General features: G+C 30.8%; 2 protein-coding genes across 2 annotated transcripts; both read left to right on the top strand.

The window, feature by feature from the left end:
* Positions 1 to 4,354: 4,354 nt before the first annotated feature.
* LOC123906172 (heavy metal-associated isoprenylated plant protein 39-like) lies at positions 4,355 to 5,210 on the top strand. Its single transcript, XM_045956024.1, has 3 exons — positions 4,355 to 4,478; positions 4,660 to 4,735; positions 4,876 to 5,210. Exons 1-3 carry the CDS (start codon positions 4,473 to 4,475, stop codon positions 5,106 to 5,108), a joined length of 315 nt encoding a protein of 104 aa, XP_045811980.1. The 5' UTR covers positions 4,355 to 4,472; the 3' UTR covers positions 5,109 to 5,210.
* A 2,283-nt stretch (positions 5,211 to 7,493) lies between these two features.
* Positions 7,494 to 8,725, top strand: LOC123906171 (heavy metal-associated isoprenylated plant protein 39-like). Its single transcript, XM_045956023.1, has 3 exons — positions 7,494 to 7,638; positions 7,969 to 8,044; positions 8,158 to 8,725. The coding sequence occupies exons 1-3, from the start codon at positions 7,633 to 7,635 to the stop codon at positions 8,463 to 8,465; spliced, it is 390 nt and encodes a 129-aa protein (XP_045811979.1). The 5' UTR covers positions 7,494 to 7,632; the 3' UTR covers positions 8,466 to 8,725.
* The last annotated feature ends 5,609 nt before the right edge of the window (positions 8,726 to 14,334 follow it).

Raw genomic sequence — 14,334 nt, forward strand, 5'->3', positions numbered from 1 at the left:
ATTAATATATAATTATAAATATAGGTCTAAAAAAAATAGTAAAAATTGAAAACTTCAGTAATAAGAGTAAAAACATAGGCCCCGCAGAAATTACACAGAAGATTAGATCTTTGTATTAATATATGATCATAAATATATGTAATGCAAAAATTATGAAAGAACGACAACTTTATTAATATATGATTAAAAATATAAGTCTCGTAGAAATCAGAAAAAAATATAGGTTCTCGCATTAATATCTGAGTATAAATTTAGGTCCTACATAAATTATTAAAGATCAGGAAATCTTATTAATAAGAGGAAAATCATAGAAACCGCAGAATTCACACAAAAGATTATGTCCCCGTATAAATATATGAGTATAATACGTAAAATAATAAACAAAATAAACAACTTTATTAATATATGATTAAAAATATAATGCCCGTAGATATAACAAAAAAAGGTTCCCGTATTAATATGAATATAACCCGTAAAATTATTTAAAAAAATAGATAACATAATATATTAGTAAAAACACAAGTTCCGCAAGAGTCCCAAAAAATAGGAGATTTTCGTATTAATATATAAGTATAAATATAGATTTTGCAGATGTTATTGATGGTCAATCTATTCCAAAAAAATGGCCAATGTATTGATTACACAAAATATAAAATACCCATGAAAGTGATGATGTGTCAAATTATTAAGTAGGGCTAGCATGAGATTTTTACATGTATCTTATTTTCTTAGGTCCCTGTATTAAATATACATATGAGCATGAATATAGTCCCGTAAATATTTTTTTCATATATGAGTATAAATATAGGTCCCCCAGATGTTATAAAAGAACGGGCAAATTTATTAATTTGAGTAAAACACATAGGTCATGCATAAATCACACAAAAATTAGGCTATCGTATTAATATATGAGTATAAATATATGACACAAAATATTAAAATGGAAGTAACCATCTAAAGAAAAATATTAAAATATTAAAATTAATTATTAACTTTCAAATATGACACAAAATACCCTTGAAAATGATGGTGTATAGGATATATCGATGCCTAGTTAATAATTGATTTTTATTTAATAAAAAATTGAATTTTTATAAAGTGAAGTAATTTGAATTTGGGTTACATACAAAAAATTGGATTTTCAGATAAGAAGAAAAAAATCGTGGGAGAAGTAACAAATAAAGTGGAGTTTTGTGGTTACAATTGGACATTTAACTCATATTGATTATATGTTGGTTCCAAAAATATAACAAATAAATTTATATGGCTTAGTGGTAAATGCAATAAGAAATGTAACTAAAAGGTTAAGGGTTCAAATCCTGCTGACTGCATAATTTTTTAGCTTTTTCTACTAACTTTTTTTGATAAAGACACAAAATAACCCTGAATTGATTATGTGTCAAAAAATAAAAAAGGGGCAAATTGAGAATTTCATACGTATTTTCTTTTCATATATTGTAGATTGTAATGCATGAATCGAACCACGACCTCTCAGTAATAAGTAAATTAATCAACTAGGACGCATAACTCAATTATGTGAATATTTGAGTTACGCAATATTTAAATAACATCATTGATTAAAATTAATTATCATAATCTTCAACCTCTAGACGGGTCAGAATGACTGACCCGGTTGAAAAACTCACTTGACCCAAAACTGGAAAACGCAATTTCAGGCTACTTTAACACCAAAAATTCATGTTTTAAACACATAATCATGAATCTAAAATATTACCATATGATTCAATATTTCTCTCAATCTAAAACGCTCTTAATCTGAAATCGAAATTTGTAAATAATTAAAGCAAAATCCTGATTCTGAAACTTCCGATTTCATACAACTTTAACACTAAAATTGAAACTTAAACACAGAATAATGAACCGAAAATATTTCTTTATGGTCCAACAATTTTTCTGTATCTGAATGGCCAAAACATGAAATTGAAAATTCTTAATTTCAAACAAAAAATTCCAAAATTAGGATAGGAAAATTGCAAGGCAGAGGCAGATAAGGTTTTGATACCAAATGTTAAAATTTCCAACAATTTCATAAACAAAATTCAACCTTAAACAGCGGAAACGAAATTGAAATTAAATAGCCGAAATACCTCTCTCGTCATTACTCTTCCTTAAAGATTGTTCTTGCTACTTGAGAATTGTCTTTGCTTGATGATGTTGAGGCTCTTCTAAACCTTCTACAATCTCTCTTAGATGGTGTAAGTTACTGAATATAAATATGAGTCTTAGGGAACCCAAACAAAAGGGACTGCACTCTTTTATATAGCTTTTGTCCATCAAAAATATATTTTATGTGCAATCATAAAAAACATTCTACAATAATATTATATTATATATAAAAAAATATTAATATTAACGGCAATAATCCAACTATCAAGTTTCCATTGATGGTCAACACTTCATCCTTGGCATTACAATATTTCATCTTTAGGTGAACAGTTGATGGTACTGCCCCTATTGCTGCCAAAGTGGGTCTTCCCAAGATGCAAGTGTAAATGGGCTTGCAGGATATTACTAAAAGAAAATTGCTTTTTAGGCCTCCTATTTGCTCCCAAACCCCCCAAAAATGCCAAAATGCCCCTAAGTTTCAGTTCGGTTTCTACGACCCAAATTCAACTTGTTTCGTATTGCAGTAACCGAAACAGCATCTTCCAAAAACACTGCTAACTCGCTAATGGCTTTCATCTTCCTATCTCACTTTTCCTTTTCTTCCACTTTCAACATCACCTTTGTCTAATGCTTCCATCTTCATCTTCCTAACTTGTTAGACGTTTATGGTCCTCTTTGAATCCTTCTTCTTTCCAACCCAAAAGGTGACGGGTAGATCCACAAAACCCCAAGGGTGCGTAGCGGATCTGTTAAAATCTTTGAGGTATGTACCCTTATACGAAACTAAGTCCTTCTTTTGTAAACAACTTTCATAAATGATGTCACAAGAAGGATTCTTGAGACGTCATGTTTTTCCATGGTGGCAACAATGATTATGGGGTAAAATTCATTTGGTATCCCTCCAAATATTCCTCGTCGCTAAACCCCAAGATTGGTGTGTCAGTCCTTCTAGAGGACGGTGGTTCTTGATCCAAACACATCACAAGAAGGATTCTTGAGACGTCATGTTTTTCCATGGTGGCAACAATGATTATGAGGTAAAATTCATTTGGTATCCCTCCAAATATTCCTCGTCGCTAAACCCCAAGATTGGTGTGTCAGTCCTTCTAGAGGACGGTGGTTCTTGATCCAAACATCGGAACCGTTACCCTTCTACTTATACTCCATTACAAAAACTTGTTGCACCGTTATCCTTATCTTGTTTCATTGTGGTTGTTAATGTTGACTTCCACCATGGTGAATATTTTGATGAAACTTAAAGGACTTATTTATTACCTAAAAAACTTAAAGTACTTAATTATTATAAATGTAAAATTTAAAGGACCATTGGATGCATTTAGGTTAAATTAAATAAATGGAAATTTAAGAAATACATAAAGTAACCAAGATATTATATTTTATTTTATTTTTTGGACAAACTAGGAACCCTGCTGCCTACGCGCAACTCCAAAAATTATTTTTCAAAATAACTAAAATGGAGCGAAGATTATATTTTAAATAGGATACACAATGATTGACATTTGCCAACAAATATTTTTTCACAAGCACCCATCAGAGATCAAACTCGTGACAAAATTTATCGTTGCTCATTTTTTCTTGATAAAAAAGTATATTTTCACTCCCTCCATCTCCTAATAAAAACCTACCTTGCAAATTCTACATATATTAAAGAAACGTTGTATGTGCAATTGACGTGTACATTTTATGTAAGGATATTAATAAATAGTCCTTTGCTAATCATAGCTACCTCCTTTGTTCCAAATTATAAAGAAGAAACAAAAATTACATTATTTTAAGAAAAATTAAACATATGGTATTGTGTTGTTGGATCAGGTTGTATGCAGTATGATCCCTTTTTTTATTACGAGAATATTGTATACGATGAATGAGTTTTAGGTTGGGTTTGATACTACCCAAACTCACGCCCATATATTTCGCCCGTTGACTTGGGTTTGGATTCGAGTGCGTCTATCGGGTTTAGGTTTTCCTGTCATTCCTAATACCTCAGTTAAAAAATCATTACAAACTCCTATCATTTGACCGATTCTTTTTTGTTGTGAGGGAACTTTCGTGTGAGTGTGATGATTAATCAAACTTTAATGTTCACACGGTTATAAAAGTATCTTAAAATACTTTTCAATTAAAAAACAATTATTTCAATTGACTAACTTGACTTAACTATGTGTTTCATATCTTCCTATCTTATAAATAAATGCCAATTCTCATTCTTTTACATCATCACCACTACTTGAAAACACTTCTTCATCAACTAGCCCTTCTTCTTATTCCTTTGCAATTCTCACACTAAAAATTCTAAATTAGCTCTCTCACAAACTTTGACAACAATGAAGGTGAAAATTAGAATAATCAAATTCCTTTCTTTATATTTTCTATCATTTAAAATTCTTTCATCTTTTACATAAATGCGATGTTCCTATCAACTGAGTTAAGTTTACGGGACTTTCGAGTCTTCTGGGCTGTTTTCATATATACATGACTAATTCTTCTTCTTTTTTTTTTTTTTTTTAACAGAACGTAGTGTTGAAGGTTGATATTCATAATGATAAAATCAAGCAAAAAGTGATGAAGAAAGCATCTAGCCTTTCAGGTATTTAATTTCATATCATATAAATTCTATATAAGCTCAAATAATCTAAATATATATAAGTTGATTTTTGTGTTAAAAAACACACACTTTAGTGGTTCATTATTAATTAAACTAAAATTATATTTGTAATAATCTTACAGGGGTTGAATCAATATCAATAGACATGAAAGAGAAGAAATTGACATTATTAGGAGACATTGATCCAGTAAATGCAGTTTCCAAGCTAAGAAAATTTTGTCATACTGAAATAGTTTCAGTTGGACCTTCAAAACCAAAAGAAGAGAAAAAGTCAGAGGATAAACCCTTTGAAACTTATCCATTATATTATCATGTGCAACCACCACAATATATTCAAGATTTCTACTATATTTGATATGCAATAAGAATTCAAGATTTCTAAAGCCTTTTAGTATGTAAAAAACAACTTTTTTTGCTCCACTGTTGTACAAGGTTAAATAATTGAATAAAGTTTGGTGCAAATTTTAACAGAAGGGATGATCTTATTTTTAAATATTTCTCAGTTTTAATGTATCGATGATCAAGGCACATTGAAGTGGCCCAAATCCATTCAAGTTGATATGTAGTGATTGCACGCATTGTCCAGGTCCTGGGTTCGAAACCAGTGGCTAGTAAAATTTTCGTCGTTTTTATTATAATCAAAGCTGTTCATTAAAATAAAATTTCTCAAAAATTGTAATGCATGAATCGAACCACGACCTCTCAGTAATAAGTAAATTAATCAACTAATAGGACGCATAACTCAATAGATATTTTTGATTCAAAAAAAACTCAATAGATATTTAAATAACATCATTGATTAAAATTAATTATCATCATCTTCAACCTCTAGACGGGTCATTCTGGAAAACGCAATTTCAGGCTACTTTAACACCAAAAATTCATGTTTTAAACACATAATCATGAATCTAAAATATTTCCATATGATTCAATATTTCTCTCAATCTAAAACGCACTTAATCTGAAATCGAAATTTGTAAATAATTAAAGCAAAATCCTGATTCTGAAACTTCCGATTTCATACAACTTTACTAAAATTGAAACTTAAACACAGAATAATGAACCGAAAATATTTCTTTATGGTCCAACAATTTTTCTGTATCTGAATGGCCAAAACGTGAAATCGAAAATTCTTAATTTCAAACAAAAAATTCTAAAATTAGGATAGGAGAATTGCAAGGCAGAGGCAAATAAAGCTCTGATACCTAATGTTAAAATTTCCAACAATTTCATAAACGAAATTCAACCTTAAACAGCGGAAACGAAATTTGAATTAAATAGCCGAAATACCTCTCTCGTCGTTGCTCTTCCTTAAAGATTGTTCTTGCTACTTGAGAATTGTCTTTGCTTGATGATGTTGAGGCTCTTCTAAATCTTCTACAATCTCTCTTAAATGGTGTAAGTTACTGAATACATATATGAGGCTTAGGGACTGCACTCTTTTATATAGCTTTTGTCCATCAAAAATATATTTTATGTGCAATCATAAAAAACATTTTACAATAATATTATATTATATATAAAAAAATATTAATATTAACGTCAATAATCGAACTATCAAGTTTGCATTGATGGTCAGCACTTCATCCTTGGCATTACAATATTTCATCTTTAGGTGAACAGTTGATGGTACAGCCCCTTTTGCTGCCAAAGTGGGTCTTCCCAAGATGCAAGTGTAAACGGGCTTGCAGGATATTACTAAAAATTGGGAAAGGATTCCCTCCAGTGTGCTTTACACTGGATTTTCTCCAGTTTTATTTATCACCATTAGATTGTCCTTTATTTTCTTTTTATATTTTTTTTATAAAAAATTGGAAGGTCATGATGTCACATGAGACACTTTTCACGGGAGACGACCCACTCCCAGATTAGACGTTTATGGATTATGGCCCTCTTTGAATCCTTCTTCTTTCAAAGTGATGATGGGTTCAGGTGTGATTTCGACATAATGGACGGTTGATGAACTAGGATTATGGTTTGTAGCAGCGGTCTTGCTACTTGTGGTTCTTGATCCAAACATTGGAACCGTTACCCTTCTACTTATACTCTATTACAAAAACTTGTTGCACCGTTATTCTTATCTTGTTTCATTGTGGTTGTTAATGTTGACTTTCACCATGATGAATATTTTGATGAAACTTAAAGAACTTATTTATTACCTAAAAAACTTAAAGTACTTAATTATTATAAATGTAAAATTTAAAGGATCCTTTGATGCATTTAGCTTAAATTAAATAAATGGAAATTTAAGAAATACATAAAGTAACCAAGATATTATATTTTATTTTATTTTTTAGACAAATCAGGAACCCTGCTGCCTACGCGCAACTCCAAAAATTATTTTTCAAAATAACTAAAATGGAGCGAAGATTATATTTTAAATAGGATACAAAATGAATGGCATCTGCCAACAAATATTTTTTCACAAGCACCCATCGGAGATCAAACTCGTAACAAAATGGAGGGAAGATTATATTTTAAATAAGATAATAGTACTTCAATTATTCGTAATAGACATGGCCAAATAAAAATGATATCAAATAAATAAATTCAGGATTTAGGATTCCTCATGACTCATCAATCTTGAAGCCATTTGTGATATTAGTAGGGTGGCATAAAGCAGGACATAATAAAGTTAAGAATAAATAAAATGGCTTTTCAAGTCCTACACGGCTGTACTATGCTGACTAAGTGAGACCAATGCTATATCACAAATTAATGTTGACTTTAGTTGACTTTGTCTCTATTATAGAATTTAATTATCTAGCACTTTGTATATAATAAAACCTTATGCAAGATTTTAGTTTAACAGTTCAATTAGAACATCCTTCTTCATCAAAACTTCATTAGCAACTCTACTACACTACCTTCAAATCAATATGAAGGTGAGAATTAGTACCCTTCTTCTAGTTTTTTTTTTTTCCTAATTAGGATATCAATACCTTATAAATCCATTCAAACTATTTTTCAATTTTTTTTCCCTTTCCATGTTTGATTTATCAACTATATCATCTTTTTTATTTATTTTAGTTAAATTAAGTGATTTTTGCTACTCAAAATTTGAAATCCAATTTTAGTAATCAAATTACAACCCTTTTTAATATTTTTTTTTTAATTTTGAATATTCACTTGGATATTAATTTTTTAAATTTTTTTATGTTAGAAATTATAATAATTGTGAAATCCTAAAAGCTCTTTGATTTTCTCTATGATAGAAAATAGTGTTAAAGGTAGAACTCTACGATGATAGAATCAAGAAAAAAGCCATGAAGGCAGTATCTGGAATTTCAGGTATGGAAATTAATTTCAATATCTAATCATCTTATGAAATTATATACTCTTTTTTTTTTTACTTAAAAAATAAAGGTGAAAAAGGAGTATTAATTTTTTTATTTTTTTTTCAGGGGTTGAGTCTGTTTCAGTGGAAATGAAGGATCAAAAAATGACATTAATTGGAGACATAGATACTGTTGATGTTGTGGGAAAGTTAAGGAAATTATGTCATGCTGAAATAATTTCAGTTGGACCAGCCAAAGAAGAGAAAAAAGAAGAACCAAAGAAAGAAGAGCCAAAGAAAAAGGATCCAAAAGAAGAAATGGCTGATCTTGTTAAGGCATATGAATCATATTATAATCAATTGAGATCACAACCAAATCCTTATTACTATTATAGAACTGTGGAAGAGTCTCCTAGTGGATGTGTTATTTGTTAAGAAATTAAAATATTAATTATGGAATTTGAGAGAGTAAATAATTGAGAACAAGAGAAAAAAAAAGATTGAGGTTCGATTTTATTGGATCTTTTCTTGTTTTTAGATTTTGGCATTTTCTCTTATCTAATAAGCTAAGAAGAAAGGGATGTTCAAGCATGGGAGAATAATTTGTACATTATTTTGTGGGGTAGGCATATTTTTAATTTTTGTTGTCTTGATAATATATAGTGTATTCAAAATTATGGTTGATGTTTATCTTGTCTTGAAAATAACAATTGAGATATTTTTGTTGTTTTAATTTCTATTGCCTCTATGTGTTGTTGTGTATTTGCATCTTAGTAGTTGTATCAATGTATTATTAACTCAAATTAGGAGCATGTATGATTATGAAATTTTGTATCTCAATTTTAATATAATTGTCGAACATATAATTGTGTTTGTCATCTGCAAATCTTATTAGAAGGTGGATAGAATTTTCGGGCGATTATGTTGTATCCAAACATTTATTACTAAAAATTAAATTATAGAAATGAAAAAGAAAAAAAGTGGAAAGAAATAAGAACATTGCTATTGCAAAGCGTATGTAACTAGGATGTGCGTAATTATTAGTCATTTTTACTTATATGCTATCGTTACAAAATATTTGTTTTACTTCTAAAATATTCTTAAAAATATCCGAGATACTAATTAGCATGACTTCTTTTTGATAAAAAAAATAAAATAAAATTAGCATGACTTCTATAATCACTTATATGCTATCGTTACACTTTTTCGTGGAGATCACTGTACATGTTGTTCCAAATTATGTATGTCAAAACATCCTTTACAATGCCCAAAACCTAACTTGACATAAGGTCAGAAATTAATCTAAAGTAGTTAAATTTAAAGATGATTACGAGTTATGATAAAAATGTGACAAGGATGATTGTGATAAAAATAGATTTTAGTGAAAGGAAGAAACTATGCAGTATGCACACGACAATACAATAATTTTTTTTTTTTTTTTTTTTACAGAAACTTTACAATAATTGTTAAATTCCTTATGGATGCTGCTGGGCCTACATGGATACGTGACAAAAATGCATGATGTTATTAATACAACTTTATTTATTACGTTTCCTTCACAAAAAAAAAAAAAACTTTATGTATTACTACGTTAAAAAACTTTATTTTATTTTCTTTTATTGTTGTAAACGCGTAATGCAGTACGTAATATTGTGAATTATTTAAAGTTAGATTCCATTACATCAACAAAGGTAAAAGGACTTTCCCATATATCATTATCACACGAAAGGAATGTGCATCTATATTATATCCATGGCTGCTTTAATTTATTTCGTTCCATCTTTCCGTACTAGAGAAAGGCTAAATGGTGACGACGATGGAGTTCAGCTTAGGGTTCGATGACGGAGAAGGTTTATGGTACATGGTTTGATATATTATGGTGGAAAATGATTCAAAAATGGTGGTCGCTAGCTAGTTTCAATTGGATATTAGATGATGGAGAAGGGTTCGATGGTAGAAGTTATGGTCACAAAGAACGATTATGCTCACAAAGTGAAAATAAGTCGGTCATTATTTTTATAATAACAATAATTTTTTCTGAATAAGAAATGAAGGATTAGAGAATCAAACTTGTGTGTGTTCCTTAGCCAAAGAAAGCGCTCCTTAAGTAAGCACTAATTATTGTAGATCTCATGTCTTTCAAAAAAATTAAAATTATTGTAGATAATAGTGTTTATCCTCAAAGACACTTTTTATTAATACTTTCATAATAGATTTTAATGAAAAAATTGTTGAATATTTTGGATCTACTTTAATTATTTATTTAAAATATAATTAAAAGTGTATAATATCAAATACAATTACTTGTCATGTTTAATATAAGGCTTAATGTGAACGGGTCGTGATGGGTTGGACCGTTCTTTCTAGTCAGCCTATTGAGAGGTCCCTGCCTCCACTGATGAGTATATATTCTAGCCATCTCATTAAACTAGACACACTGAAAACATAACACGCATAAGGACTCATCAGTGAGAGGTAGAAGCACCGTCTCAACTCTCTCACTCTCTCAGATTCAATTAACATGAGGATTGATCCGCTGTCATTCCAGGTACACCGTTCCCATATATTCTCTAATATGATAATATGCTATAACTTGTATCTATTGATCTAAGGTTATTATATGTAAATTCTTTCAAAAACCACTATTATATTATTATCTATAATAGTGCGCGACCCAAAATCACTATTATATGCTCTCTTTTTTCACGTTTAATAGTGATTCCTAAAAAATGCTATTAAAATGGTGCTATTAATTTATACAAAAAAAATGATGGTATTAAAACTCAAAATTGGCGCCTAAGGAAATAGGCTACCAACTAAGAAATGTCCAACAGGAAGGTTTCATACTTTCATGACCAATGGCATCTAGAAGATTATTCCCAATTAAGTACTAGTAGTTTCCAATTACGTAGGTGATAATAATGTGATGACACAATAATATTGATTAACTCGAATTTGGATCGACGGTGTATGAATTGTATTATATGAATTGTTTTTCTGTTTGTTATTGTATAGTGGAGATTATTATATTTACTTTACGTATGAATGATCTAGCATAGTCCATTTTCTCATCTTTTTTTCTAGGAGGTCCTTCGAGGAAAGTGTGAAGTGGAAACAAGTAACTCTTAAATGATAGCTACACTATAATAATATAAATAAGAATTAAAATTACCGATGGAATGAATGTTAACCGTATATTACTTACTTAAATGCCGTAAAAAAAACCGTATATTACTTAAATGATAGCTACACTATTGATCGTGTCTGATCAGAGGATGCGATCGCGCCGGCGTTGTGCTCTTGATTGCCCTTATTGAAGTGGATGGGGGTTGTGTACCTGCAGACACTCCGACGCTCAAGTCAGTTCAAGTGTGGAGTGAAGGTTTTCTGTGCTGGATAGTACGTACCTTGTGAATGGCATGGGATCACGTATGTATAGCCTCCAGCGTTGGGCCAAGACTCTTGGTGGCATTAATGACCATCAAGTGGCTGCCGAAAAACGGCTAGAAGCCCTTGATGAGCAGTTAATGTTCATCATTCCGGTGGAATTTGACGTTATGAGAGGGTTTGGAATATAACCGTTGGGATGTCGAGCATCCGTGACATGTCCGCGCATTAGGTGCCGCTCTGGCTATATAAGCTCGTATGATTGGGTTTCCCAGCTTGTAAGCTCGGTCCAGAACAACTATAGTATAAATAAAGGTTAGAGATACTAATAATAAAGTAGTTTAAGTAAGAGTTTTGAATCGCTTAAGAGTTTTGATCAGCTTAAAAGAGAAAATTTTCATTATAGATTTTTCGACAAATATGAAGATTAGTCATCATTAATGCAGTGAAAACTAATTCGTACCTACATTATAATAATGAAAAATAAAAATAAAACGTTAGGCGATGAGAGAGAAAAACAATAAATAGAATCTTTGATTCAATTAAAAAACTTGAAATCGACAAAATAATAACTATAGGAAATGAAAAAACGGCGTGTAGATGAGTATTGAGTAGGTTGTGGTTTATATTTAAAATCACAAGTGTGACAACCGAAAGCTCCTTGAAGCCATGGGAGCCGGGAAGGATAATAGCATTTAGCATACCGCCAACAATTGACTTACAAAGTCTCCTTTTAATGGGAAAATTGCACTCACATGCCATGGGTAAATGTTTGTTTAAAAATTAGAGGAGTTATGAAAGTATTTTAAGAATCGGTTTGGATTGATGAAATATAATGGAATAGAGCGGAGTATAATAAAGCGGAGTGGAGTGGAGCGGAATAGAACGGAGTGACTTGGAATAAATCTTTTATTCTATTTGTTCGGATATTTTATGACGTCAGAAACAGACTACCGAGCGAACCATGGCAAATTCGCATATCCGTGCTGCAAAATCATGTTTTCACCAGTTAATATGATTCTTATCTTCTTTGAGTATGTTTGGTTTGCTTTACAACAATCGATTTTGTCTTCTAAAATCAAAAAGTACCGCGAACCTAATCAGCATACCGACTCTGTATACCCCCACGTACCTAATTCTATGAGAGTTGGGAACCGTGTACCCAAACCCGTACCGCGTACCAAAGTGAATTGCAAATCGTGTGACCCTAAAGCTTGAAAACTATTTACTCCTTAAAATAGTGATGATATAACAAACTAAGGGATAAAATTGCAACAATAAGAAACAAACCCACATATCAGATAACAAAGTGAAAAAAAAAATAACTTGAAAAAAAATAAAATAAAAGAGGAACAGGTTCAAAAGAAAACATAAAACCTAAAACTTGAAAATTATTTCCAATACGAAATTTCAACACAAAAATCAACATATTAGAAGAATCAAAAGAGAAAGGAAGTATGGTTTTATATTTTTTTGACCTTAAACCAGAGTATAAACAAAATAGGGTTTTTTGCATGTTGTACCTATCAGGTGGTAATCGCACGAACGACGATGATGAAGATGATCGATGGTGATGAAGATGATACTGTGTTTTTGTTTTCTCAACCTAACTGTTTGGATGAGAGATTCTAGAAATTCAAGAGATTTTAAATACTAAGCAATTCAATTGATTCAATTGAATTTCGTTGATTTTCAAATTTCATTGTTTGGATAAAGTGTTGAAATTCCATCAATTGTAAAATTCTTTTGTTTGGGTAATGTAATTGAATTTCCTTCATTTACTTTTATTTATTTTAATAAAGTCGACCATAAACCCAAAAATTGGCCGAAAAACCAAAAAAATGAGCCAAAAATCCTAAAATCGGCCTAAACCATAAAATCGGCAAAAAAACCTAAAATCGACTATCAACGATTAAATCGGCCGAAAAACCAAAAAAATCGGCGGAAAAACCTAAAATCGGTCAAAAACCATAAATCGGTTGAGAAACCTAAAATCGACTATAAACCATAAAATCGGCCGAAAACCATAGAAACCGAAAAATCGACAGAATAACCGAAAAAATTGGCCGAAAAACCTAAAATCGGCCAAAAACCCTAAAATCGACTGAAAAACCTAAAATCGACCAAAAACACTAAAATCGACTATAAACTCTTAAATCGGCCGAAAACCCAAAAAATCAATCGAATAACCAAAATTCGACCCTAAACCCAAAAAATCGGCCGAAAAACCTAAAATCGGCCAAAAACCCAAAAATCGACTATAAACCCTAAAATCGACCGAAAAACGAAAAATCAACCGAAAAACCCAAAAATCGAATATAAACCCAAATATAGGCCGAAAAATGGGTTTATAGTCGATTTTTGGGTTTTCGGTCGATTTTAGGTTTTTCGGCCGATATTGGTGTTTATAGCCGATTTTCAGGATTTTGGGCCGATTTTAGGTTTTCGGCCAAGTTTTTTGGGTTTAGGGACGATTGTAGATTTTTCGGCCGATTTTTTTGATGTCGGCCGATTTTCGGTTTTCGGTCGATTTTTGGTTTTTCTGCCGATTTTTTGGGTTTTCGGCCGATTTTAGGGTTTATAGTCGATTTTTGGGCTTTTGGCCGATTTTAGGTTTTTTCTGCCGATTTTTTGGATTTTCGACCGATTTAGTGTTTTTCGGCTAATTTTAGGTTTTACAATCAATTAGTAATTTTTAAAAGTTTATAAGAATGAATTTCAAATTCTTTGGTTTTAGATGTCATTTTGAAATTCTCAATAACATATCAAATGATTTTAAATTTTTATAAAATTGAACATGGATGATCTAAATGATATAAGCTTTAATCCAACGGTGGATTTTGTATAATTTGATCCCTCCCCATTTTCAATTTACTTTAACTTACTTTTAGCCGAAATCAATTATCAAAACCAATTC

Source organism: Trifolium pratense, linkage group LG2 (genome assembly GCF_020283565.1).
Source record: "Trifolium pratense cultivar HEN17-A07 linkage group LG2, ARS_RC_1.1, whole genome shotgun sequence".
Classification (NCBI taxonomy): Eukaryota; Viridiplantae; Streptophyta; class Magnoliopsida; order Fabales; family Fabaceae; genus Trifolium; species Trifolium pratense.

Coding starts and splice junctions, on each gene's coding strand:
- LOC123906172 (XM_045956024.1), top strand. Junction 4,736..4,875: donor GAAAGCATCTAGCCTTTCAG/GTATTTAATTTC, acceptor ATAATCTTACAG/GGGTTGAATCAATATCAATA.
- LOC123906171 (XM_045956023.1), top strand. Junction 8,045..8,157: donor GGCAGTATCTGGAATTTCAG/GTATGGAAATTA, acceptor TTTTTTTTTCAG/GGGTTGAGTCTGTTTCAGTG.